This window comes from Rhinolophus sinicus, linkage group LG02, assembly GCF_036562045.2.
Source record: "Rhinolophus sinicus isolate RSC01 linkage group LG02, ASM3656204v1, whole genome shotgun sequence".
NCBI classification, from domain to species: domain Eukaryota; kingdom Metazoa; phylum Chordata; class Mammalia; order Chiroptera; family Rhinolophidae; genus Rhinolophus; species Rhinolophus sinicus.
In genome coordinates this window covers 96,287,300-96,313,866 of record NC_133752.1, presented here as the reverse complement: position 1 = coordinate 96,313,866, position 26,567 = coordinate 96,287,300, and the positions used below count along the sequence as shown (strand labels likewise).

General features: G+C 42.3%; 1 protein-coding gene across 24 annotated transcripts in view; it reads right to left on the bottom strand.

The window, feature by feature from the left end:
• Positions 1–26,567, bottom strand: part of KIAA1217 (KIAA1217 ortholog) — a 749,802-nt gene that overhangs the window by 55,875 nt on the left and 667,360 nt on the right. For 23 of the 24 annotated variants that reach the window (XM_074324916.1, XM_074324914.1, XM_074324912.1 and 20 more), the window contains one exon: positions 10,828–11,660. In XM_074324916.1, the coding sequence (XP_074181017.1) occupies positions 10,828–11,660 (833 nt within the window). Of the gene's footprint in view, positions 1–10,827; positions 11,661–17,151; positions 17,460–26,567 lie in introns of those variants that run through there. The other variant, XM_019754191.2, reaches the window with a different exon arrangement.

Here is a 26,567-nt window from a genome sequence, read left to right as displayed (position 1 = left end):
TTCTTCTCGGCCCCAGGCTTCAGGTGACACAGCTCAGTGGGCATAGGTGGCTGGATTCTGTGGTGTGGGTGTGCTTAGTGGTCAAATGCTCATGGATGATGGAGACAGAGCAGGGGAAGAGCTACTCCTCCTGAGAGAAGACATGAGAATGAAGCTGAAGAAAATGATAGGATTTAGTCAAAAGGAGAAGAGGAAGGAGAAGAGAGTAGAACAGAGTGTTCTAAGTAAGGAGAGCTTAAAGCAAAAGCAGAAGCATTAGTCTAATACAATTTAATGGAAACAAAACACTGGACCAGAAATTAACCCTGATTTATGCTCTGATTCCAGAGGTGGGTGGGGAGCCCAGGCAGGAGGCCATTGCAGCAAATTAGGTGAGAGTGGTGGTGGCTTGCACCAGAGTCACGGAGTGAGGTCAGGAGCAATGGCTGGAGTTAGGAAATCTCTGGATATAAAACTAACATCATTCTCTGGTTGCAAACGGGGATTGTGAGAGCCAGCAATCACGATGACATCAAGGTATTTGACCTAAGTAACGGATGAATGAAGTTGTCATCCCTGAGATGAAAAGATACTGTGTTTCCCTGGAAATAAGACCTAGCCAGACAATCAGCTCTAATGCATCTTTTGGAGCAAAAATTAATGTAAGACCTGGTCTTATTTTACTATACTATAATATTTTACTATACTACAAGACTGGGTCTTAATATAATATATAATGTAATATAATACCGGGTCTTATATTAATTTTTGCTCCAAAAGATGCATTAGAGCTGACTGTCCGGGTAGGTCTTATTTTTGGGGAAGCACAGTAGGTGTTCATTTTTGGACATGTTGAGTTCGAGCTGACCAACAGACATCCAAGGAAAGATACTGATGGGGAAACTGACCTTAAAATGGTTCCCTGCCACGTGGAATTGAGCTAAAATGGTGGCCCCAGCGGAGAGAGAGGTCCCCAGCCTAAGCTTCAGGCCACTTCCGCATAACCCCCTGCAAGCCACATCTTGAGCCAATCACCAGATGACACCTACCCCTTCCCGGACTCAAGGAAGTCCCCAACCCATAAAAACCTGCTCAAAGCCTTGCTAGGAGCTCAGTCTTTTGGAAAGGATCCCACTGAACCTGCCAGTGTAATAAAACTGTTCTCCCTGATCTCTGCGTGCTGCTTGAGTTTCTTGGTCCTTGCCGTTTTTCTGCAACAATACAAATCTCCACTCATAAATCACTCCATGTCTCTGAGTCTCAGTTTCCTCAATCATCAAACTAGGGTACAAGCTGCCTTCCCTGTCCCATAGGGCTATCATCCTACAGAAATGTGGGGAATGAGGGCAAGCAAGAACATATATGTGCAGGCACTGTATAACCTGCAAAATGTTATGAATGTGGGAGGCTTCCTTTTATCCCTTCAACTTCATTTATTCAGCAAATATTTTTCTGGCATTGACCGTGTGCCAGGCACAGTTGTAGGTGACAGAGCTATCGCTGTGAATAAAACAAAGGGCTTACCCTCATGGAACTTACATTTTAGGAGGTGAGAGTAATGGTACAACAAATTAAATAAGTAGAGACATATACATATGTAAATATAAAAATATATACTTACATATAAATATACATATGTTATTTACTTAATTATCTCCCTGTGTGTCTGTATGTGTATAGGTGTTGCAACTTCAAATATGAGGATCAACCGGGAGAAAGCCTCACTGAGCTGACGGCACTTAAGTGAAGCCCTGACATTGGCGAGGAGCCAGTCAGGTAGGCGTCTGCTGGAGGAGTGCACAAGGCAGAGGAAGAACAAATGCAAAGTCTCGGAGGTAGGAAAGTCCCAAGTTCAAACACAGGAAGCCAGTATAAGTGGAGTGGAGCTCGTGACAGGGAGTGTCAAAGGCTAAACGAACTCTCCACACACAGAGGAAATGGCCTCTGAGGCGCCCACCCCTTGTTAAATAGAAGCACCTCTTCTCAGGCCCCACACCCAGAGAATACCACGTCTGAAATCCTGCCAGACTTAGAATTCTACAATCACACAATTTTCTAGTTGGAGGGAACTTCTTTAGGCCCTGTAGTTTTCTTCCCACTCTGGTTCAGTGATCTTGACTGAAGGAAAAGGGGAAAAAAAAAATAGGCTTGTTAGAGCCAGCGGCTGGGCAAAGCTCACCCACACCCAGGTCTGTCCTCCCAACGTGCAGTCACCGACTTCCGTCATCTGACAGCGTTCTGCCCAGCACAGCAAATGTGCCTGAGAAAGCGTCAGGTAGCCTTTGCTCTATGTCACAACCTACTTTCTGGCAGGGACCAGAATACTGTTCCAAGTCAGGCATGAGGACACGGTGTCTCAGATCCAAATGGCCAGCACACTGTTGCTCCTTTCTGCAAGGGACGATGGCTTCATGGTTTTAAGTCAATAAGGCTCTTATTTATAGAGAACTTCCAGTTCACAAAAGGATTTTATACCCATTTTCATTTAAACTGCACAGAACCCTTAAGGGGTCGTGTTTGCAGTTCCCTCTCAGCAAAGGATGCTGAGGCTTAGGGAGGCAGGGTTCCCCTAAGGAAACAGCCAGTTCACCTGCAGAGACCCCCATATCCAAGGCTCTCTGAGCTGCCCACGTAGTGACTCACCATCTGGGGTGAGGCCCTCCACTTCCGGGGTGATGAGAGCCTTTCCTCTGCAGGGCAAGCCTACATGTTACTTTCTGAAATCACCTACTTTGCATTCTCTTTCTCTTTCCTGAGGCTAATTTTTAATACTTATGTGCTGGAAGTGACAGCTCATTTTTTGTACAGGTACAAACCAGTATGAATAGCTGTTTGTTCAGGTTCTGGCGACCTGAACATGGGGCTGTAATTTACCTTCCAATGAGAGATGGTGTCAGAAGCTATGGAGAGACAGTCTCTTAAAGTGGTCCTAGGGGAGTTGTGGAGTTGTGCCCCCACTCCCACCTGCTTTTGATCTGCAAAATCTCAGCGTGGACTCAAAAGAAATGAGATAATGACTCTTAAGGAAAACACTTCCTATACTTGGCTTTGCTTGTGTGTTTTTTTATTTTGTCTGTTTAGATACCTGTGCTTCCTGTAAGAGTTAGGATACGCTGCCTTTATTACAAAGACAAAGATATATCAAGACAGCATGATAGTAAAAATATCATTGAACTAAAGTGGCTCCAGTCATTGAACCTTTGGGAAGTCTCCTAACTGTCTGTTTCTCCTTCTGCAAAGTTACAGATTAGGAGAGTGGTCTCTAAGATCCCTTCAGCTCTGAAGACGGACAGGGAGGGAGAGGAGATATTTCCTGGCAATACTAGCTGGCCCTACAAGAGTGTCGTGGGCAATACAGACTTTTAAAGACCTGCAATTCTTGAAAGTTCCAATTCATGCTTAGATCTGACTATATTTTCGAATCACTTCATTCATGAAAAATAAAGTGCAAAATTCAAACCAGTGTAATTTCTGTGATCTCCACCAGACAGAAGGACAACTAATCAACAAGAGAGACTGAAATGCTGCCTGGACATCATGAGAGCTCGGGATCATCCAGCTGCTGCGCCGTGAGGCTGGGTCCCAGCCACTCTGAGTCTGCATTAAGTCAATGTCTTTCAAGGAGGCTGAACCTGCACCGAAGCATTTATTCCTCTTCTCTTTGAAGGCCGAGGTTCCAGTTGGCAAGGAAAGGGGATTATCTGAATCTCACAGTAGTTGGGTTCCTTTGCTTTAGCTTCTGGTTTCAGACCTAAGGCATCTGATCGACAGTACCTCATGAATATTCAAGGGAGATACAAGTGCACATGTAAATTTCATCTAATTAGTGACAGATGATGGCTTTTCCTTCTGAGAATTGGTTTAAAGTAACAGTCATTCCACTGGTACTTTTGATAGAATGTTCCTTGTGTCAGAGAAGGGCTATCTTCATAATTTGTCAGTTGGTCATAGATCATTTCTATCAGCTGTTGCCTGAACTCAGAACTTAAGGAAGACTAACAAATATTACTTAACCATGAAGTTTGTATTCCTGTGACTGAAGTAATAATTCGACATATCGGCACTTACTTGATTTCTGAGATTGGCAAAACATCATATCCAGATGTCATATTTACAGGCACCATATGGTAGAAATATAGCAAATTTTGGATAAAGATCAGTGATCTTTATGTGATACTGATACTTTTCGCTGCATTATATATCCCTTAAGTTCTATTGCATCTCGACATGCTCACGAAGGCTCCTAGACCAGCTTAAGTTCGGGAAATCACCCCCTTGTCTGAATTCATAGCAATTATTGTCTGTATCCCTTGTTTGGAATTAATTATGTACAAGCAGTCCCCAAATTATGGCAGGCTTGTAATTAAAAGTTTACTTGTACTTTCATTGCTTAGAAATTGGAATAAATGGTGGCTGGTTTTCCAGCTGGCCCACAGAAGCCTCTTTAACCTACAGTGTATTATTAGTTCTATCATTGTTCCTCATTGTTTTCAAGGAAAATGTGTCCCGACTTTCCAGCTGGACTTTAAGATGTCAGAAACAGATCTCTTTCTGAAAGAACCTCCAGACTCAGGGAGAGCCACTTTCCCCCTCAGTGACTTGGCATGGCCTCCCTCCTCCCTTCTCCCTGCTTCACAAGGAGATGCCACTGTCAAGGGGAGAAGAGCATCCCTGAGCATCATCCACGAATGAAATCCTATTCTTGCAGCTGTTCCTGCAAAACAGCTATTTAGTAGGCACTCGTAGCTCAGAAGCTTCCTGTACTTAACTGTGGCCGAACTTATATATTTATATCACACTTTTAACGTTTTATGACTGTCTTCACAGTTTATGTGCCTTGTGTGCGAAGACCACATCAAGGTGTGTGTCCTGCAAAGCATCCAGCTCACAGCTACGCACGTAAGAGGCGCTCAATAAACATTTATTGATCTATAATTAGAGCTACATGGAAAAGCAATTGAGACAAGAGCTGAATCAGTCAGGCACTATTAGGCATCAAAACAGATAACCTAACAATTTCAACGACCACCTGGTTAGGTGTCTTTATCTTCAGTCACATAGCTCAAGTGTACTTTTAAAAGGATGCCCTGATCCTGGATTGTCTTTCTGCTCCTGGACCCAAGATGTGCAACCCTGACTACTCTCCTGAAATGGATTTAAAAGCAGTTTTGATATTCTAAACATTCTAATTTGGGTCTTGAAGCCCAGACAATTCAATTCTCTGTTCACACTTAATTTTATACTCTCCTATGACCCTCTCCCCTGCTTTATGTTCTTCTTGGTATTATATTAAAAAATTTGTCTCCCTGCTTCTTTAGGCACAATCCTTTGTCCTAGCCAGCTCTGTATTAATCTCTCTGTTTAGTAGCATTTAGTAGAGTGCTTTGCTCCAAATAGGAATTCTTGAGCACTTACTATTACGGCAGGTACAGCACAAGGCACTTAACTGTAATGTGTTCTTCCATCTAAGGCTGGTGTTATTATTACCCCTGTATCACACATGACCAAATGGAAGCAGGGCAAGATTCAATAATTTCTCAAAGGTCTCAACTGCTAGCCAAGTGTTGGAAGTGGGATTTGAACCCAGGCAACCTGGCTTTGGAGTCCACTTTCATAAACACTGCACATTACTGCCCCTCAATAAATGGCTGTTAATGGTTTAATTGAACTGCAGGTAAAAATAGCAAGTTATAACAATAACAAAGTTGCTTTACCGGAAGGTAAAGGACAGAATTTAAAAAAATTTCAAGATCCACGTTTTACGAATGTCACAATTTACACTCCTTAAGTACGGGGCATTCTTTCATTTCTCCACTGCACCAAGTAGAAAAAGTCCAAATTTCCTTTAGAGCAGTGCTCGCAACCAGGGGCATGTGACAATATCTGGAGACATTTTTGACTGTCATGACAGGGGTGGGCTGGGGGGAGGGTAGTTTGCTCCTGGCATCCAGTGGGTAGAAACTGGAGAAGCTGCGAATCATCCTACAATGCACAGGAGAGGACCCACCAACAAATTAATGAGCCCCAAATATCAAGAGTGAAGACGTTAAGAAACCTTGCTGTAGAAAGATGCAAAGTCTAACTACTTAGGATATCTCCGATGTGGCTCACTTTTGACTATACATGCAGGGGAAGGGGAAAAAAAATCAATCATTCTATTTCAGTCATTCAGGATCCCCTCTCTAGCAGGATGAAGCATAGCTTAGAAAATCTTCAGAAGTCTGTCTAAATGTTTAAATGACATAAACCTGAATTTAGACTTTCACTCAATCAACTGCTAAACCAAGAATGCATCCCACTGCTCAAAGCTACCAACACAGTAACATTTAATCCTCATAAAATGAGAAAGCGATGTAAAATGATTAAGAACAGACACAAGCTACCAGGTAGCATGCAGGCTTCCTCCTATACACAGAATTTTTCTTTCCCCTTCTTTTTAATGGCTCAAGACAATGGATTTTGTTTCTCTAAAGCTGCGGTGTCTTAGAAATCACACCAGGATCTCATGTGGTTTCCCTTTCTCCAGATATACATGCCCAGACAGGGCAAGAATTTGCTCCCCAGTGGATTCTTAACTAGTTTGTTGAATTTAGCTACTGAAGGTACAGAACAGTAAAATATGATCTTAATTCAAGTGTACCATGTTTTGAAAAAGATTCCGTTAGGAGGAATCTGTTATATATTTGGAAGGAGAGCTATCATCACTTTGCAACGAGCATCCTTGAATTTTGAGTGTTATGTCAATAACAGATATTTCACATTATATGATCCAAACTATAAATAGAAAATAGCAAAACATAAATGCCCTAGAATTTTACAGTTCTTAAGGGCTGTTTTATGTGCCATGAATAGACATAATGATGCTATTTAATGAAGTAATTTTATAGCCCAGGGAAGACAGAGCCTCACGTACTAAGTCATCTGTCACATATTGTCCCCCTCGGCACTCCCTCACAGCCACAGGGACCCACTCTCTTCTTGGAGACCCAGCTGAAGGGAACTCATCTGGGTAAAGCCATCTCATCATTCAAGGCCATTTTCTTTCCTTTCTAGAAGGTCAGACATGAGAATTGCTATCCTGAAGGTCAAAGCAGTTGTAATCTGCCCCCGTACCCCAAAGTCCATGGCCATTTTGGGAGGAGAGCCCTACCATTATATATGTGCTTCTACATACAGTACTTTCCCCCAGATCTTTTGTACATAATTTGTCATCACTAGATGCTTTGTGGAAGCACTTTTATAAGAAAAAAAAAATGTCGTATTCATTAAATCAAGGCATATGACTAAATATAAGAATCAAGATGAAATTAACTTATTTTCAAGTCAATGGAGCTGTTATAAAATCACGTTCTCTCAAAAAAACAAACAAACCAAAAAAAAAGCTACCATCAGAAATTTCCTGAGTACAGATAGGAAAGGATTTTTCTCTGATTTCAAACATCCTGCAGTTATGTGGGCTCTTTCACAGAAGTGCTCTTCTGAACAGCATCTGAACCCAGCCATGCCCAGAAGAAAGCATCGCTACAGATTTCTCAGTCTCCCTCCTGTGTTTTTGTAGCTTCATATCTGAGATGTAAAATTTCACTTGAGAATTTTATGTAAAAAGCACTCTCAGATTTATTTGCTTTTTAATATCATGAAACTGCAACAGAGATTGGTTTGGCACTTTATAGGACCCTGTACTCGTGAAGTTAGACTTTTAGGGGTTGAATGACTCTTTAAAAATACTTACACAGATTAAATGTATCTAAAACAACATCATGGTATATGTGAAACAATGGACTATAGTTTTGTGTTTCAGTAATTGTTTTTGTGTTCTTGTTTTTAAATTTTTTCTTTGACATAGTACTCACATTTATTTTTTGAAAATAGCATTTAACAAGAATGTTTTCTTCATGCTTTCCCTATTTCTGCATAATTACACTAATGTATTAGCGAGGGCAGTTATATTTAAATGCTTGTATATATTTAGCAGCATAATTATGCAAATTCTATCATGTTTATGATTGTAAATATCCTTTAGGAACAGTTATTTAGCATTTAGTGTCGAAACAATTTTTGAAAAATCCTGGTTGAAATGCTCAGAATTCACACCTGAATTCATGTCTTTGCTGGGTGAAGTTGGGGATCATAGTTCTCACTCTCCAGGCAGAATATTGTACAGTGGTAAAAAGCATGAATTCTTTAATGGACTTGGACATTCTATGCCACTTACTGGCTTTGTGACCTTGGGTAAGTTACTTAACCTCTCTGAGGTCAGTTTCTACACCTGTAAAATTGGGATGATTATAGAACATACTTCAATGGGTCTTCATGACGATTACATCCTAGGATGTATGGAAACTACTTAACACAGTGTTTGGCCTATAAAAGGCTCTCAATAAATCATAGCTACCATCAGTGTTCTTCTTATAATAGTACTTACAGGAAAAATTTCCAGACTCAAGTTCTTTTTACTAGAGAATCATTCTATACTCATTTTTTGTCATGTGCCTGGGTTGAGTTAATGGGGATGTTTAGGTGTTTCACAAATAGGGACTCTAAATGTTGAACTGTGTGTGTGTGGGGTGGGGTGGGGTGGGAGGGGTTACAGGAGAAGGGATTCTAGCCTGCTCATGTATATACAAGCATTCCATTTCCACCCTTTGGAAAGATAAGCTGATTAACAGGTGAGGAATCACCTGGCTGAGATGTGAGACAAAATTCTTCCTCTGCTCTTTCACATTTTAGGGAATGAAAACGTGCAAAAGTGTAAAATTATATTCATAACTACAATCATAAGTCAGAAAATGGTAGTGATAATGACAGCGTATTTTAGGTGAGCACTGATCTTTTTAGTCATTTTTTCTAATACTTAGTATTCTGGAAATAAGATAATTTGGATTTTCTAAAAAGGGTCTGTAACATGTAAAACAGAAATCCACAGAACCTTTCTGAGCATTGGTGACATAGAAATCTAAAGAGGCAGCTGAGGCCCAGAAGGAACACCAAGACTACTTACGGCTAAAGTTCTTCAAGCTTTTGATCTAATACAGAGAAGTTTCCACATATCAGCAGAGGGTTCCTTCCTTTTTTTCCCTTCCATAATCAAATGCTGTAAAAGCCTGGGTTCAGTGATGTTCATTAAGTTATACACGTGTGGTGACTGCATGTACGACACTGAACTAGATGCTGGGGAAGAAGTCGGACACCATCATTGGCCAGAAAGTGCCTACAGCCCAGCAAGGTGGAAACAGCTTAAGAGGATCCACAGAAGAATCAAGTTCTCAGTCCCCTTCTACCCGCAAGGTGGGGTCAGCACGGGGTGGGTGGGAGTGGTGGGAAGGATGGACTCTGGCTCTCAACATTATATATCCTGGAGTTGGATAGTTTTTATTGTTTCCTGTACTAACTTCTTAGGACTCCAGGTCCCATCCTCTCAGTGACTCACATTTCCTGACCATCCCTTCACGGGCCCACCACCAAGGACGCGTTACCGTGTTTTCAAAGCACAGGGCACAAGCTTCTGAGCCTTAAGGCATATCTTGGAAGATGTCCCTGTTGTTGTGACATTGCTCTTTTCCAATAAGCCTCAGTGTTTATTCCACATTCCTCAGCTGAACGTCTGTGGTCACACGAAGTGTCCCTTTTCTTAGTCCTACATAATCAAGGCAGTCACCGTTGATGGGTTTGCTTGTTTGTTTTTTTAATTTGTGTGAGAGGATTAGAATTTGTTGGTGCATTGATGCTCTCCAAACTTCCGTGTTCATTCTCTTTCCAACCTCCTAGAATCTTTCTGCTGTGACTGAATAGATAAGGAGAGACAGCCCTTTCACGGTAAAATTCTGCTAGTAAGGACAGGACTTTCTGATTTGTGTTTGAGAAAGTAAGATAGACAATTCACATTCCATTCACAATTTTGGCCTCCTTTTTATAAGGTTATGTAATAGTGATATTACTACTTTTAGTGAAGAGCAGGGACCACTGGTTCTTGTAAAGTACGAGTAAATATCTGGATCTTACTTTTCGCACCCTTTTTGAATGCATAGGACAACCGGTAAAAGGCTTAACCACTTTGGGACTCAATTTCTTTGACAGATTTTTATGATTAAAATTATTATGTTGACTTCCTTTAACCAATTCTCAGGCCCTCGATCAAAATTAGCTTTTCTATTACTATGTGAACTTTGGGGGGTTTTTAAGATGTAGTAGAAAGCTTCTGGACTGATAAATTATACAAATATGTATTCTAAAAAAGAAATTAAAATGCGTGAGTGTGTCATTCACTAGAACGTTTTTGTTGATCTCAGTACTACTCCGGAATGAGTATTAAATCTAAACCATCCTATTTTATGCAAATTCTTGCTTTATCACCTTAGATGACAGCCAGTAACATATTCTTTTCATTTCTCCAAACCAGATAAGAAAAAATTTCACCGCACAAGGAAAAACACAAACTGTCATTTCACACAGTTAAAACTTGAACCCCTCACTCCTTTTCAGTGGCAGGTCAATTACGACGAGCTCTTGATTTATTTGTCTGAATGGTTTCTGCTAATCACAATCTTCTTCCGAATTATTCAGATGTACACGAATGATGACACAGTTTGACCGACATTCGGGAGGTCTGCACTGACCACTCGTGGTGTGTCTACCCTCCTTTAGCTTGGCCATGGGTCTGCCACACTTGACACCCACTGATTTAGAAACTGTGAACAAGGATGGCCTTTGATCCTACTCTGTGCCCTCTGCAGCATCGCAGGGCACACGGGCTGAGGCTGGTGCTCAGCCAACATCTGTTCTCTTGGTTTGACCTCTGAAAAGCAGCCCCCAACAACACACCACCCTTGGCCACCCTCACCACCTTACCTGGTCTCTCTGTCTTTGGGTATCGTAGCGGTGCTGTAAGCAAACATTTGCTTCTCCACTAAAGGAGGGCCAAGGTCCACAATGCCGGATAATCCTGGAGTGGTCCGTGGCTTTTCAATATACACCAAGGTGCCCGGCTCCTTTTTGAAGGCCTGGCGGCTAGGCGAGGCCCGGTCTGGCTGCAAGGTGTGAGGGGGCCCATGGGCGTTATGGTGTGGGTGCATGTCCACCATTCTCATGTCACTGACTCGGTGAGGAGAGGCGGGGGGCGTTTTGGAGCCCAGAGTAGGCAAGTGGCTATCTGGATATTTCCTTGACTTCTGTCTATACAGTGACTGCTCCATGTGCATTTCTGCTTGCAAAGAAGGGCTGCAGTAAGCACTCGCTGACCGAATCGCTGTGCGGTGATATGCGATGATGTGATCAGGGACATCCAGTGGGTGCCCCCCGTGAGAAGAAGCTATGCTCATCCGTCCCTCATGATACAGGTAAGGATCAGCATAGAAACCCTCATTGCGGTACATGGCAATGTTCTTGCCACTCATGTCTTCATCTGGCTTTACGTCTCTTCTTTCCAAAATGGCGCTTGGGCTGGGTGAGATGGATCTGGACACTGGCAGGCTAGAGAGTCTGTCCCTGGGGATGGTGGCGTTGCCCGGAACAACCATGGGGCGGGTGCCCCCATAAGGAATTCTGGATGGGGATGGAGGCATGGAATGGGGCACAGGAGTGGACGGTGGAGAATTTGGAATGACATGGGGTGGATGAGCTGTAGATCCAGGTCGGGAGGCTCCTGGGCCATCTCCTCTTGCATAAATAATTTCTCTCTGCATCTGAAAATGAAACAAGGAATTAGAAAATCTACTCTGATATTCATGTTTTCAGAGGTCTCAGTGTGACAGTGGGAGGGGGCCTGTCTGAATAACGGCCTCTTCAAGAGCCCACACCCTACTCCCTGTGATATGTGCAAGAGAAAGGCAGGAGGTCAGAGTCAGGGAAGGAGACATGATGACAGAAGTAGGGCCGGAGAGAGACACTGGAAGATGCTATGCCACTGCCTTTGAAGATGGAGGAGAGGGCCATGAACCAAGGAACACAGCAGTGTCCAGGAGCTGGAAAAGGCGAGGGAATGGGTTCTTTCCTACAGGAAGTATGGTGCTGCCAACACCTTGATACTGGCCTGTGAAACCCATCCTGGACTTTGGCTCTCCACAACTGTAAGATGTTGCATTTGTGGTGTTTTAAGCCACTAAATTTGTGATTATATGTTACAGCAGCCACAGGAAACAAATGTACTTGATATGGAACACAACATTGTGGGGTTTGAGGGGAAACAGTAGTTTAAATTTTGAGGTCACAGCTTCTTAGAGACACTTAATAAATGAGTGTCTAAGACATTAAAAGTGCTAAAATTAAGTTTTCTAAAACTTGTCCAGGACACATTTTCTAGTATTAACCCTAAAAAACAGTAAGCATCTTTCCCATCTTCCCAAGCTGGTACAATCTAGGGACATGGCCAGTGAGAAAGAAGATGCATTGGGAAAGTTTCACTTTCCAACACAAAGTTCACCATCTCCATACCTGAACTATTCACCATCTCCATACTTGAACTGTGAGAAAACCAGCTCTGAGAGGTTGGGAGGAAATAATGATCCAGGAGATAAGAGTGCGACTGGAGGCAAAACTCACAGTGTAGAGGGCAAGGGAGAGAAGAGGGGAAAGAACCCAGGCATGGTGGGGAGAAACAATCGTAACACGACATGCCCTGGGGCTGCCACGTGATGACAAGGAACCTGCTGGAGTCAGCCGTCCTAAGTGTGGCACCTTTCGTCCAGGCAGCAGTGACTTCTGGGCTGTGTCATTACCATCAGTTCAGGAGAGTGGGGACTCCCGCAGGGTCTTTCATTAGCCCTCCTTTAGAAGAAACAATGACTGAAGAATCAATGACTGACGAATCACAGACACTGCTTGCCAGAGACAGGAGGTGGGTGGTGGGTGAAGGTGGTCAAAAGATGTGACTTGCAGTTATAATAATAATAAATAAATTTAAGTCATGGGGGTGTAATGTACAGCATGGTGACTACAGTTAACGATGCTGTGCTGTATATTTGAAAGTTGTTAAGAGAGAAGCTTTTTAAAGTTCTCATCACAAGAAAGAAAGATTGTAACGATGTATGGTGATGGATGTTAACTAGACAGTGTGGTGTTCGTTTCATGGTATAGAGAATCATTACATCCATCTGAAACTAAAATCATGATATACGTCAATTATATCTCAACAAAAAAGGAACCATGTTAATGGGGAAAGGGGAAACTACTTTTCATATAAACTGCTCTATTTAGCAAGGGGCAGAATAAAAAACACAAATTATTTTAGCATATGGGTATATGATCCTTTTTGTTTTGGTCAAAGCCCAGGAGGGTGATGCTCACTGAGATTCTCCAAATGGGGAATTAGGAGGGAAGGGACAGACAGGTTTGGCACCTCTCAAATCCTATTTGTGCTGTTACAGGAGCCCACACTCCCATCCAGACTTCTGGGGAGATGTGACAGGCAAGGAGGACTAAATGGTTAGGGGGTAGGTGGGGGATGAGGAGAGAGGAGGTGGGTTCAAATGGACAAGAACCAACCGGAGCAGCTGAGAGACCCGTAGTATGGGTGATGGAGGAAGAGAAGAAAAAGTAGAGGCAACAGAAGAAGGTTGAAAATGAAACAGAGCCCAATGCATGAATACATACCAATTCCTTAGCTTATAAATTCATTCATTTAGTAAACAACATTTACGAAGTAGTTGCTAAGAACCAGGCATTATTTTAGGACACTGCTCTAATAAGCCGCCAATTCCCACCCTGGAGAGGGTCCATTCTTGCATACAGCTCCTGGATGAGAATTCAGGGAAAGAACCAGCAAAGCCCAGCTTCCTTATCGTGTCTCTGAAAAGCCCTAAAAGTGCAGAATCCCTGACTCAGGAGTTTTACATATTATGGTGGATTGACCAATAAAAAATGCAAGCAAGGTGCAAATTTATAGCAACCACAAGGAGTCCTTTGAGAGTACCTTATGTGAGCACCACTGAATTGGCTCCTCAGCCCCCTTAGGGGGCTGGCTGCTTCCCGGCTGCTTCTGGGAACCCCAAAGCATGCAGGATCCTCACTCATAATTACAACTTTATCTCCACTACCCTCCCACCCCTCCCACCACAACAAGTCCTCTGTTCTTCCCCTCTAAACCAAACTTGTGATATCCTCAAGCTGTTGCTTCAACCCGTGAACTCTCTCCCCATTTCCCAGCCCTTGTGGACCTAAACTGAGGCTGAGGCTCAAAGCTGGGCCCCAGGTGCATCTGCTCCCCTTGGCCCAGCCCAGCCCTGTCTCTCTCTGCTCACTCTTTTGACACCCTCATGACTCAGGTGTTCAGGCCCTTAGACCAAGGCGTGATATTATCACTGTGTAATAATGTACCCAATTCTCATTCCAGAATGGATGGAGCAGCCATGTGACAGAAGTTTTATAGCAGATCAACACAGATCTCCTATAAATACCTCTCCCACCCTGTTTTCCACAAGGCAGGGCTCAATGAAAAGAATGGCTCATGCTGCAGGGTGTATCTGGCCAAATTTCCCACGTAATCAGACCGCACAATGCAATAATCAACCCAAATAGATGTAAAATGAATTTATCATATTGATCCAAACATGACACTGTATAAAGTGAAGCACGGTGTTCAAGGTGATTCGGGCACAATAAATGGTAGGTACTATTGTCATTATTAATTCCAAAAATTAAAGATGAGGCCTCAAATGTCTAGAGCACACTTAGGATGAATAAAAATTCTAACTGGGTTAGTCACTATCCCCTGTTCTTTTCCTTCTTTATCTGGCTTCAGAATACATCTTGATTTGGGGGATCCTGACCCCATTTAACACACAGCACACACTACCCTGCCTTTTCTGGCAAGAGAGTAAAGAAATCTCAAGATTCTGAGGAGTACAGAACTTTCTAGAAGGATAAAATTAATGAAAGGAAAATGTAAAACTAATTTTAATTCATGAAAAGTTGAGTAAATTTCTTTTAAAACAACAGGGTGCCTGCATAGGTATTTTTATTTTTTATTTACTTTTTCCTGCATAGGTGTGTTAAAAACATGTTTGGTGATATGAAAAGAAATGGTTAGGTACATTATTTAACTAATTTTTAAAATGAAACACGCAAAAAAATATTTGTTGGAAAATAGTCTCATTTGACTTTCTTGATGTCGTGTACATGAATTCAGAAAGAAATATAACAATTAATTAATCATAATTCTGATATGCTGTGTATTCATATGGGGAATGTGGGTGATTAGTCAAAACAGTTAACATTCAGTAGCCAGAATCACATGGGTACCAACCAACCAACCAACCAACCAACCAGAATGGGACCTCAGCCAAGATAGATAGATCCCAGACAGAAATAATCAGCATCCTGAACTTGAAGGTAATGCTGTGTATCACCCCTGCATTGTCTACTTCAAAATAATCTTGCCATCCTCCAACAGGGTCACTGAAAGAATCACTGTCCACCTGAGTTCTCCACAGTGGAGGTGAATACAAGCATTCAGCTATGACAGAACAGGTAACCTAAGGTTGAATGTCTCCATCAGTACAGGTGACCTAGAGGTTGGAAGCCTTTGGCAGAGTTCTTATGTTGGTCTGCCAAGCTATGACTGACTTTCCAAGACTGAGTTCTAAAAAGAACACTCATTTGGCTCTACATAGAGCCCAAGAAGAGAATGACATGAAGTGCCCGTCATGTAGTGAGAAAATGTTTTAAACCTGCAACTAGAATGAATCCTTAAAATTAGATAACTTGGGTTCATACAGAAAAGGGTATGGATCTATTAATACCAAAGACAACTCACTCTTAGGACGAGGTGGAGGGTACGGATGCAGAGATGAGAAGAGAGAATCTTTTTTAAGTCTTCAGTGTGATCTCCCACGGAGACCATTTGCTATTCTAATAAAAAGCCGACTTTATATACTCCAGGAGATACTCATTGTCTGACTAACTGAACCAGGATGATGATTAAGGTTCCATAATTCATAGTTAAAAAAAAAAAATCCCAGCCTTTTATGTTAGTGTTTTTTCTGTGGAGATATCTTTCTAGAATCAGGCACCTACACAATTTTGTTTTTTAACTCTTTTTTTGGCTAATGAATGAAGAAATGACATGAAGTACATACTGGGTTTTTCTGTACTAGTACTCAAAAATCAGACTATTTAGAACAAAATTATATTAAACTTTAAAGGTAAAATAAATAAGCAACACACACACACAGAGTTGCTATTCACCTTAATGTACCTGAGTCCCTTATTTTCCCACGAATCTCTCTGGTGCCACCAAACTTTTCTATCATCTCATGTCCCTTAGTAAGTTAAATGTATCTGGATACGTTATATCCTTGACACTTGCCCCAGAAAATTTCAACAGTAATGTCTTTCTGTGCGCTTCAAAGAATTTCATTCTACATCAAGGAAGAGATGACCGAAACACAAAAGTAAAGGTTGTTTTGACACCTTCCCAGAGCACACTCAGGTATATGTTTGCCTGCACCTCGGCCCAGACAAAGCAAATGTCCTTTTCTCCGCCTCCGTACACTGGCAGTGTAGGAACAAAAGTGCTCTCTACCGTTCCTCTGCTCTGCTGGGCATGGTCTCTCCCTCTTTGCACTGCTGCCCAAACCACCTCTGTCTCTGGGCTGAGTCGTTCCAGTTCCTGTAAACAGCACAGTTCTTCCAGAGCTCAGCACCATGGCCCCAGCTGAGGCAGCTGCCACTGCCCACAGCTCACAGCTCAAAGAGCCTGAGCTCTTTGGCACGAACTTCCTCAAGACCAGAAAAAAATCTGGGGCTGTTTTAAATGAATTGTCTAACGTGTGAGTTAGAAATCCTAACATATATCTATATTTTATTTTCCCCAAACACCGTAAGTTAAATCAAATATTAGTCATGGAAAACTTTCCTGAATGGAGGATGAGTTTCTTGAACATAGGGGCAAAAATCTTTAAATTGCTTCTGGAAATATATCCAGCATAAAATTGTATATTTCAAATCATTTTGGGAAACTGTCTCATATAATCATAGCTCGTTGTGGAGTATTTAAAATATATGTATCTTTGCAGAAAGGGAATATTATGTACAGTTTATTGTATTTCAAACCCCACCCTTCCAAGTCTAGAATTTGTAAACATCCCACTCAATCAAACCACACAATGACGTAACAGGACAAAAATGAAAAGAATTCTTATGAGACTCTTTTACCCTCAAAGAATTAAAGCCACTTACTTTTTCTTAAGGAAATCACCTGTATAACTAACGCCGTGAGAAAGAACATTGGCTCAGTTCCCAATTACGCGATTCCTTTGTTTGCTGGCTTCATCTAAATCCTCAGTTTCACATTTGGATATTTTAGACAGTTTTCTCTTCAGAGAAGAAGTCACAAAGGACACAGATCGTGAAACGTTCCCCAGCTTGAGTGTTCACAGCCAGCAAAGACCATTCTGTTCTACCGGGTCTTCTGAGCGAAGCTGCCACAGGCAGGCATGGATAAAACGTCGTCCTCCCTATGATAAGCCACTTTCTCCTCCCCATGGAAATTAGTCACTGAATAACCTCAGCCCATATCCAACCACAGGCTACTGCACGGTGACTCAGTCCTTTAACAATTGCTTACACGGAAAACACAAACCAACGAACGAACTCTGAGAGCACTAGGCAAATGGATTAACAATGAAGGAAATATTACAAAATAGATTTACTAAGGCAAACAGGATCATTAAAACCAGCCACCAGCAGAGAAACCATCAGAAAACCCAACACGCTCATTACCCCCAGGACCAACTCTCAGATCCGTGTTGTGTGAAGGGAGGGTACTGCTAGGAAAACCTACATAGACCAGCACCCCACACCCACTCTGCTGCCAGACTTCTGAAGTCTGTGGATGGGTAACTGAAGGAAACATGAGCCTCTTCTCCTGGTTTATGACACCGGAGGGAAAACATGAGTTGGGAGGCTGTGTGTCTATTTACTAACCAGCCTGGTTTTACCATGCTCCCCTTGGAGTAGCAGCCATTAATCAGACCTACGCAGTGCCAGGTAAGCAACTGCAATCATTCTGGAAAACATACCTGAAAGTAGAGGGAATGGCAGAGAGGACCCGCCAATGCTTAAGCAGAGAGGGGATTCGAGAAAGGAAACCAGAGTCTTTCTGCCCCACTCTCAATGAGACAAGAGGAGAGGTCCAGGGAGCTTCTTCAGAGACCCCTGTGGGCAACCCCTGTCAAGGCCGCTATTCTCTTCCAGGTGAACAGTGTAAGTTCCCAACAAGAAGTGGCTTGTGCAGTGCTCAGTGGAAAACAGGTATTAACACATCGCTAACAAAAGGTGAGCGAGAAAGAAAGCATTTCCTTAGCTTGCAGGTAGGCTCTGTTTAGTCACTGCCATGCTTTCTGAACCCCTCGGGGACTGAGTGGAACGGAAAGCTATGCTAGTGGGAATCCACTGAAAAGTCACTCAACATGCAGGGCTGGAAGCTTCACTGGCCTCAGGCCACACCCCATGACCACACTCTGTGCAGCCTGCACATTTTTCAAACATTTCAAGGCTTTTAGAGGTTGCTCTTGCTGACCAAAAGAATTCCATGACGTCTCTCAAGTTCAATTTCAGTCAGCATTGCAGGCTTCCTCAAAAAACTGTTTACTGCCACCAGGACGCTTTGTGGTTATTAAAGGAGGGAGAAAACGGAGCACATGACATCGCCACCCTCCTAAGATGTCTCATTAGAAACAATATTTGGATGAAGTGGTTGTAACAGATGCCACCTAAGAGGTCGGAAAAGAGAAGAAGGAATGTGAAAACCCTTGTTTTGATTTTTAATCTAATCAGCAGGAGTTTGTTATTTTTTACCAGAGTATGGGAAGGACACTCTATCAGCCCTGGACGCATCTGGTAGACATTTGGCAGGTTTTGTTTCTTCAATCAAACGTGTGCTTTCCAGGAAGGGGGAGGCTGGGGCTGGTCTCCCTTGTCCGGTTAAGCCACGATTCCACCTATACCACATCCCCGAAGACCCTGCTTTACGGTGTAAGACATCCTGACCATCAGGGCTCTTGTACTCATTTACCCACTGTTTATACATGCAGGACTGCCTATAAGAGGGAGCGAATGTGAAGTGCCTGGGTCATGGTCCCCTCCCCAGAAAACAAAAGCGCTCAGCACTCACGGCTGTTGGGCTAAGTGAATCACGCCACGCTCAACACATTAGTCCAGGTCAGCTAAATTTTAGAGACAGGTGGCTTCTGTTAACCCTGTTTGTCACCATGTCAGTTGGTGAGTGCAAGGTGAGAGAAGGTCTAGTTTACCTCTCCCATCTCTTCCTTCCTGTCAGGTGGGTGCAGAGCAATTTCCTTTCACTTTCAAAATGCTCCAGGGCACCGTCGGGAGAGTGCACGTGTGGCTCCGTCATTACCAGAGCAGTTTGAAAGCTGGCCCAATCCTGAGGTGAATCAGGATGAGTTAAACGCTCTCTAGCAAGAAGCACGCAGCTCACCTGAGAGAGAGGAGGCGTTCGGTATCCTACGTGCTGCCTGAGGACCCAGATAAGCAGGTTTCCTAAAGCAATATCCTGGTGCTACACAGGACCAGGCTCCCCCTGAGTGGTGTGTGCGCTCCAGAGAAGGGCTGTTTCAGGCGAACTCACGACAACCCAACCCCTAATACATCACGCTCAGGTTTCCTTACTTCCACGGATCCTTCTCAGCCTGGCCGTGCTTGGGATGCTGTAGCCTCGGTGAACCTGCTCTCCCAGCACTGTACAGTACACTGCTCTTCATTCTCCCTCTTCCTTTCACTGGCTGGCACTTTAGCAAAGTGGAAGCAATTTATTTCTTTTGCATTACCACTGAGAAAGGACATGCTAGTAAATATTCAGCATTGCCTCAACAGGAAATGATTTCTTAGGCTCTCGTAAGGCTAAGAATCTTGAGAAATTTATTCCTATTTCCCCTTTCTTACTCATTTTTTTACTGGCTTAAAGAAATTATATGTGCTAAAAGAAAATCTGAAATGGGCTTATAAACATGAAGGTGTTATTGTGAAGGGAAGTGATTGTGATGAATTTTCAAGTTCATCTTGTTTACATTGTTAAAATTGGAAAGATAACCATTTGTGAGGTCTTAGTAAATCTATTAATATTTCATTTGATCATAAATGGAATGTCTCCAAGACATGAGACAGGCAGGCTGTTGCCAAAATTATTTAATTCTCAGGAAAGAGATGGTCCAGTCAGTGGTTAGCTTATGCCTATATTTAAGGTAATTAAATAGTTTGACACAGGGAACTCCGCTGAGCCCACCAGTACCAGACCCGGCTGACTTAGTACTGTGCCCAGTGGTGATTAAAGATCTCAATCTGGAACAGAGTCAAGAAGTTAAATAAATCATTTAACTTTCAAGCTGCAATCAGCGTGGAGCTGCAGGACAGATAAAAGAAAAATGTTCTTCTCTCACCGATACTCAATCTTCTGTTGGGATATTCCTGTATTATCCAGGCCAAGGACAACCTCCTTTTGTCCCTAAAATAGTTACAGTTTGTAAAACGATATCTTTTTTCTACCACTTGCGACAGATGGTGTGAATAACTCCTTCTCATTACTTATCTCCATCTCTGACATCTACCCATTTCTGAGACGGACACTGTTCTCTTATATAAGATTCCCTTTAGTGTTTCTAGATTTGTCATTACTTTTCAGTTCCTTAAACTTTTTCTTTCTTTTTTTAATTTTATTTTATTACATTTATTGGGGTGACAATTGTTAGTAAAATTACATAGATTTCAGGTGTACAATTCTGTATTACAAAACTTTTTCTTTTTATGACAGTTCTCCAAACTCCTATTGAATCTTGTCAACATACATTGTGCAATATGTAATATATTGCTTTACTGCTTTACAACACTTCTTATTCTACAAAGGCATTTAGATGGACACACACACACACACTCACTCACACACACACACATGCACAAAATCATCCAGCAGTTTGCAGTTTACTCAGTTTTCAGGTGTGATTTCATTTCATGAGCCTCAGAAACACACAAGTCAGGGGTTACTATCCCCATCTGAATAGGTAGAAAATGGAAGTGTTAGGAGTTGAGAACCTTTGCCAACTTCTCATGGCTGCTAAGTAGTGAAGTAGCAAGCGTGCCCATCTTTAGCCTGGCCACTGTGTCACTGCTTCCTTCGCTGTTTAAGTGTGAAGTTCCATGTCCTCCAGGACACCGGGACCTGCTCTAAAAGGAATCATGCTCCCAAGGCCTTGTCTTCCAAGGTTACACCTGCTCTAAAAGGAATCATGCTCCCAAGGCCTTGTCTTCCAAGGTTACTGGCCATTTGTTTGTTTGAGTTTTGACCTTCTGTGTGCAACATGGCAAACTCTGAAAAATACCTTGTTTGCTTCGCTCACAGGTTGAGATTTTCACAGCAAAAGAAAGAATAACGGACATACCAGTGGGCTTAGGACCTAATTACTCTCTAGACTTACTAGTAGGTTGTTATCTTCTTGCGTCAAAATCAGTTATTTTAGTTATATAATTAATTATACATTCTATTTAACTAATGCATGTATTATATATTATGCTTATATATTTATATATATTTTATGGATCACTAATTACCACTGTATAGATATCATTACATCACTATGTGTGTATATACATATACAGTGTTATACCCACACATATATGTATATACACACATAGATGTTTTCATTAGTCACAGACACCAGATGACTTACGGGATAAAATATCTGGGCCTTATCTGATTACCACTCCTTACCACTATGGCCCCAATCCGGCCACTGGGTGACATTCCTGCGACCTCTCAGATGCTAAAACACTGGCAGAGGCATTACATCTCTGTCATTGTGCCCTGTGTCCCTCTTACCTTTCAATGGGGAAACCGATCAAGTTGACTATGTTTTAAGTGAAAAACGTTGGTACAACATTATAGAGCTTTAGGATAATCACAACAATGTAGGAATTTAAAAATATATATTAGTTTGACGACGTAACATACCCTCACGTAGCTAAACTTAAAACAACGAACTGATGATCTATATAGAATCTTATGCTCCACAACCACAGCTTGAAGGATAGACATTTTTCAGAGACAGTTTGAGAAAATGGTGGTAAACAAACTGATGCATGGTAGGTGCCAAGTCGGAAAACAAATGATCTTTTATTCTTGGTCTTTCACTGTCCTCTCACAATGTATCTACTCAAATCTCAAGACTTCCGTTGGTTCCTCTCATCAACCCCTTTCTCACGCTTTAAGTAGCCTCAGCTTCTTAACATCAAGTGTTCTTGGTAGGTTTAACCCTTTCAGGCTGGCTTCCTGTCCTCCCTGCACGTCTCCTCCTTTCCTCACAACTTTTCTGGAACCAACTCTGTGGACCTGGGTTATAATAGTGGCCCTTCTTCTAGAATCATCCCACTGCTTGCATTCTGCTCTGTGTTTATATCGATCAGAGTAGGATATGTGCTGGTTCCATTACCAAGTAATACAACAAACACACAGCACAAGGTGAGCTATGTCAGCAGAGCCAATTTTAAAGGGAATTTTATGGATGGCTTCTGATGAAAGCATTTTTTTTAGTTGTGCCATTATTTTGATCCTTGGCTGAACAATCTTAGCTAACGTGTCAAAAACAGAAAGGGTTTTGTGAGGGAAGAGCCCCAGAGGATAATATTGTAGGACAATAATTCAATAAATCCACCAAGATCAATTTTCCCTCAAAATAAACATGAAAAAAACAACGATGGAGATCCAGATCAAAGCAGCCCTTGGGTCAACTCTTCCTGGGTTCAGAAGAGCCACTTTCTCTCCTCTTCACAGCAACTTTCAAAGCCAAAAGAAGTTCCATGGGTATTCCAGGTATACCGAATCAGTGAATTGGGAAAATGCTCTCATACAAGACTGGGAATAGATGCCATTTGTTATATAATTATATAGGCTCATTAACTTGCTCGGTTATTACTAGTTATGAAAGGATCTAAAAGGTTCCAGGTTTATAAATGGAAAGAATATAACTTTGAAAACTCATCTGTTTTCCTTGGGTTTGGTTGGAATCTGTGCAGAGAGCACAAAAGTACCTGCTAAATTTGGGCCAGACCAGCGGCCCTGAATGCCCTCATTGAGGGTCTCTTCACAGTCAGTGCAACATGGTGAAGTGAACACAAAACAGGGAATCATGGAACCTGTACTCTGGTCCAGGTGTTCACATTCAGTTTTTAACTATAAACAAGAAGTCTGATCTAGATGTTCTCTAAGGCCTGTTCCAACTATAAAATTCTGTGGGTCCACAAAATATTTACGGAGTAGCCACTATGTGTGCAAAGCCCAGGACGAACGCAGATGAGGGGAAAAGGATGTGTAGGACACAATTCCTGCCTTTGAAGAACTCACATCCTAATAGGAACCAATGAATGTTCAAAATAAGACAAAGCAAGAATAACTTTGGCCAGTATCAAATGAGTGCAACAGACTAACACTCTTGGAATCTACAGAAGAATAAGATTCTTCTGGCTGGGATAGTGGAGGAACACTTCTCTGAATAGGTGAGATTTAAGTGAGTCCATAAATTATGAGCAGAATTTCAATAGATAAGAAAGAGTTTCCTTTCTTAGGTATTCCATACAGGAAGTGAGGCACGGCCAGAGACAAGAGGTGGGGAAGTGCCAAGTGCCCTGGGAAAATGGGTTGACCTCTGAGCCAACCAGCAAGTTACTCTAGGGTGTTTGTTCTTCTACTTCAGCATACATCAGAATCACCTAGAGGTCTTGCTTAAACACAGATTCATGAGCCCCACTTCCAGAGTGTCTGACTTAGCAGGTCTGGGGAGGGCCTGAGGATCTGTATTTATAACAAGTCCCCAGGTGAGGCTGATCTGCTGGTCTGGGGACCACTCATTAAGAACCATTTCTCTAGGGACTAGAGGGAAGTTGTCAGCTCGCATTAAAATCTCCATTCTACTATGGCTATCATCAACACATCGAGAAACAGTATGTGTGGGCGAGGACGTGGAAGAAAGGGAACCCTAAAGGACTGTTGGTGGGATTGCACATTGGTGCAGCCACTATGGAAAACAGCATGGAGTTCCCTAAAAAAATTAAAATAGAAATACCTATGACCAAGCAATTCCACTCCTGGGTATTTATCCAAATAAATCCAAAACACTAATTCAAAAAGATATATGCACCCCTATGTTTGTTGCAGCATTATTTACAATAGCCAAGATAAGGGAGCAACCTCAATGTCATCAATAGCTGACTGGATAAAGATGAGGTGGTACATTTATACAATGGAATGTTACTCAGCCAAAAAAGCGTGAAACCTAACCATTTGTGACAATATGGATGTCACAACATAGAGAGTATTATGCTAAGGAAATAAGTCAGACAGAGAAAGAGGAAAACCATATGATTTCACATATTTGTGGAATCTAGAAATCAAAACAAAAATAGACTCAAAGAAACAGAGAACAAACTGATGGTTGTCAGATGGGAGTGGGGGTGAGGTGCTGGGTGAAAAAGGTGAAGGGATGAAGAAGTGTAAGTTGGCAGTTACCAAACACTCACGGGGATGCAAAGTACAGCATATGGAATATAATCAATAATATTGTAATAACTAAGTATGGTGTCAGGTAGGTACCAGACTTATCAGGGGGATCACTTCACAAGTTATATAAATGTCTAATCACTATGCTATATACCTGAAACTAATATAATATTGGATGCGAACTATAATTGAAAACCATTTTTTAAAAATCTCCATTCTACTGTGGGCTTGGTTAATTCCTACTTCAGAAAACTGACATTATTCAAGTTTGGGTGGCACTCATAATTACCTAGAATTTCTTTATCCGTAAACATTTTCAACTAAATCCGCCAGGATAAGATGGAAATGGGGAGAGAACACGAATATTTTTAGAAACTTCCTGTTTACCAAATGCTTTTTAGAATTCCCTCAATTAATTTCCAGCTCATTTTCATCCATGAAACATGATAATCCCCATTTTATAGATGAAGAAATTGGGGCGCAGGGACTTCAAGTGACTTACCCAACGTCAAAGAACAGGGCCAGGATCTACGGTGTGCCACAATCATCTTGCACTCTAGTGTTAAGAGGTCAGTGTAGAGGCCCGGCCTTCTTTGAACACTTTTCAAAGGAAGGCAGTGGTTCAAGGATCACTAAGATCAGTATTATTTCCGTCTAAAGCCAGGTCCAGAAATACCTGAACAAAGTCATCTGTATTGAATGTTCCAAGAGGTACAAGAGAAAAGCAGACCAGACCATATTACTGTTATCTACAAATGTGGGGAGAAACCACCTTCCAAACGATAACTCCAGGATATCCATGAGCCCCACAAGAGCACTCCATTTCAAAGGAATACCTTTGTGTTTTCAGTTCAAATATCAAGTCAGTCAGCCAGCCATTCAGCCAGTGGACATGGCTCAGAAATCTGAGATGGTCAGCATAACCACAGCTTCTCCTTATTTGGATAAATAACAGCCTCAAAGACAACCAGTTTGGGAGTCATGCATGCCCCAGGGCTGGGTTTGGCAGGCTTCTCTTCCCTTGCCCTGCGATGCCACGCCATGCCCTGCACAGACAGCTGAGGTTGTGCAGCCAGTCATCAGCCAGTCACTGCTTCCCCACAGGTTCCAACACTGTCAGAAGCCTCCTCCTCAGAGACAAGATCTGCTTCCCAGCATCCCAACGACAAACGGCCAGGCCTTCGAGCATTCCTGAAACTGAGCTCCTGAGAAACAAAACATAGCTACTGGCCCAGTGACTCCACGTAAAGAAGTCAACACCCCATATGACAAAATGCGCCCATCAGCAAGGGGCAGACACAGTCTAGTTACGCCCCACAAACATCGCCCCTGACACACATGTGAAGAAAATGCTCTGCAAACTGCGGAGAGCCTTTGGAAATTCATGATCAGCAGCAAGTGCTTTCAACTCACTTCAAAGAGAAACAAGCTCCAGGCTGACCCCAAAGTAGCTCATTTTCCCCCACTGCCCAACCCAGCCTCCAGTCTTTTTTCTTCTTCTTTATATTATCTTTTCTCTTATTTTTCTTCACCTCTTTGAAAAGCAACTCTGAGGCAAAATTTCTCCCAGAGAGGACAGGAAGATATGGGTCAATAAAGAGACAAAAGGCGTTTCTTAAAATTAGGGCATCAAGACAATGGCTTGATTCTAACGAATATCAACTCTGGAGTTTTCCTTTAATGCGCTGAAGCCTACAAAGTAGTTTCCAATTTGTCAAAAAGGTTTAATCATTCTCTTCCATCAGTACTCCTCCCCACAATGATGTCCAAGGACGGCAGTAGGGTGTGCTGGAACCAGCACTGGAGCATGAATAGAAAGACGTGGGTTCTCCTCCTGACGATCTCACAGGCTGTGGGCTCCTGGCTATGACTGTGGTCCTGCCACTGAGCTTTTCTGAAGCTCTGGTTCTGCTGCTACGTAGGTTCAGAAACACCTTCTGTACATACCCTCCTAGTGCTGTGGGCATCACAGGAGCTCAATTATTCTCATATGAACTTGCATGGAGAAAAGTGTGACCAACATGTGTTACTATTAAAATTGCCAACTAACATTGGTGGGCTCTCTCAATGACTTATGAGAGCAAAACGA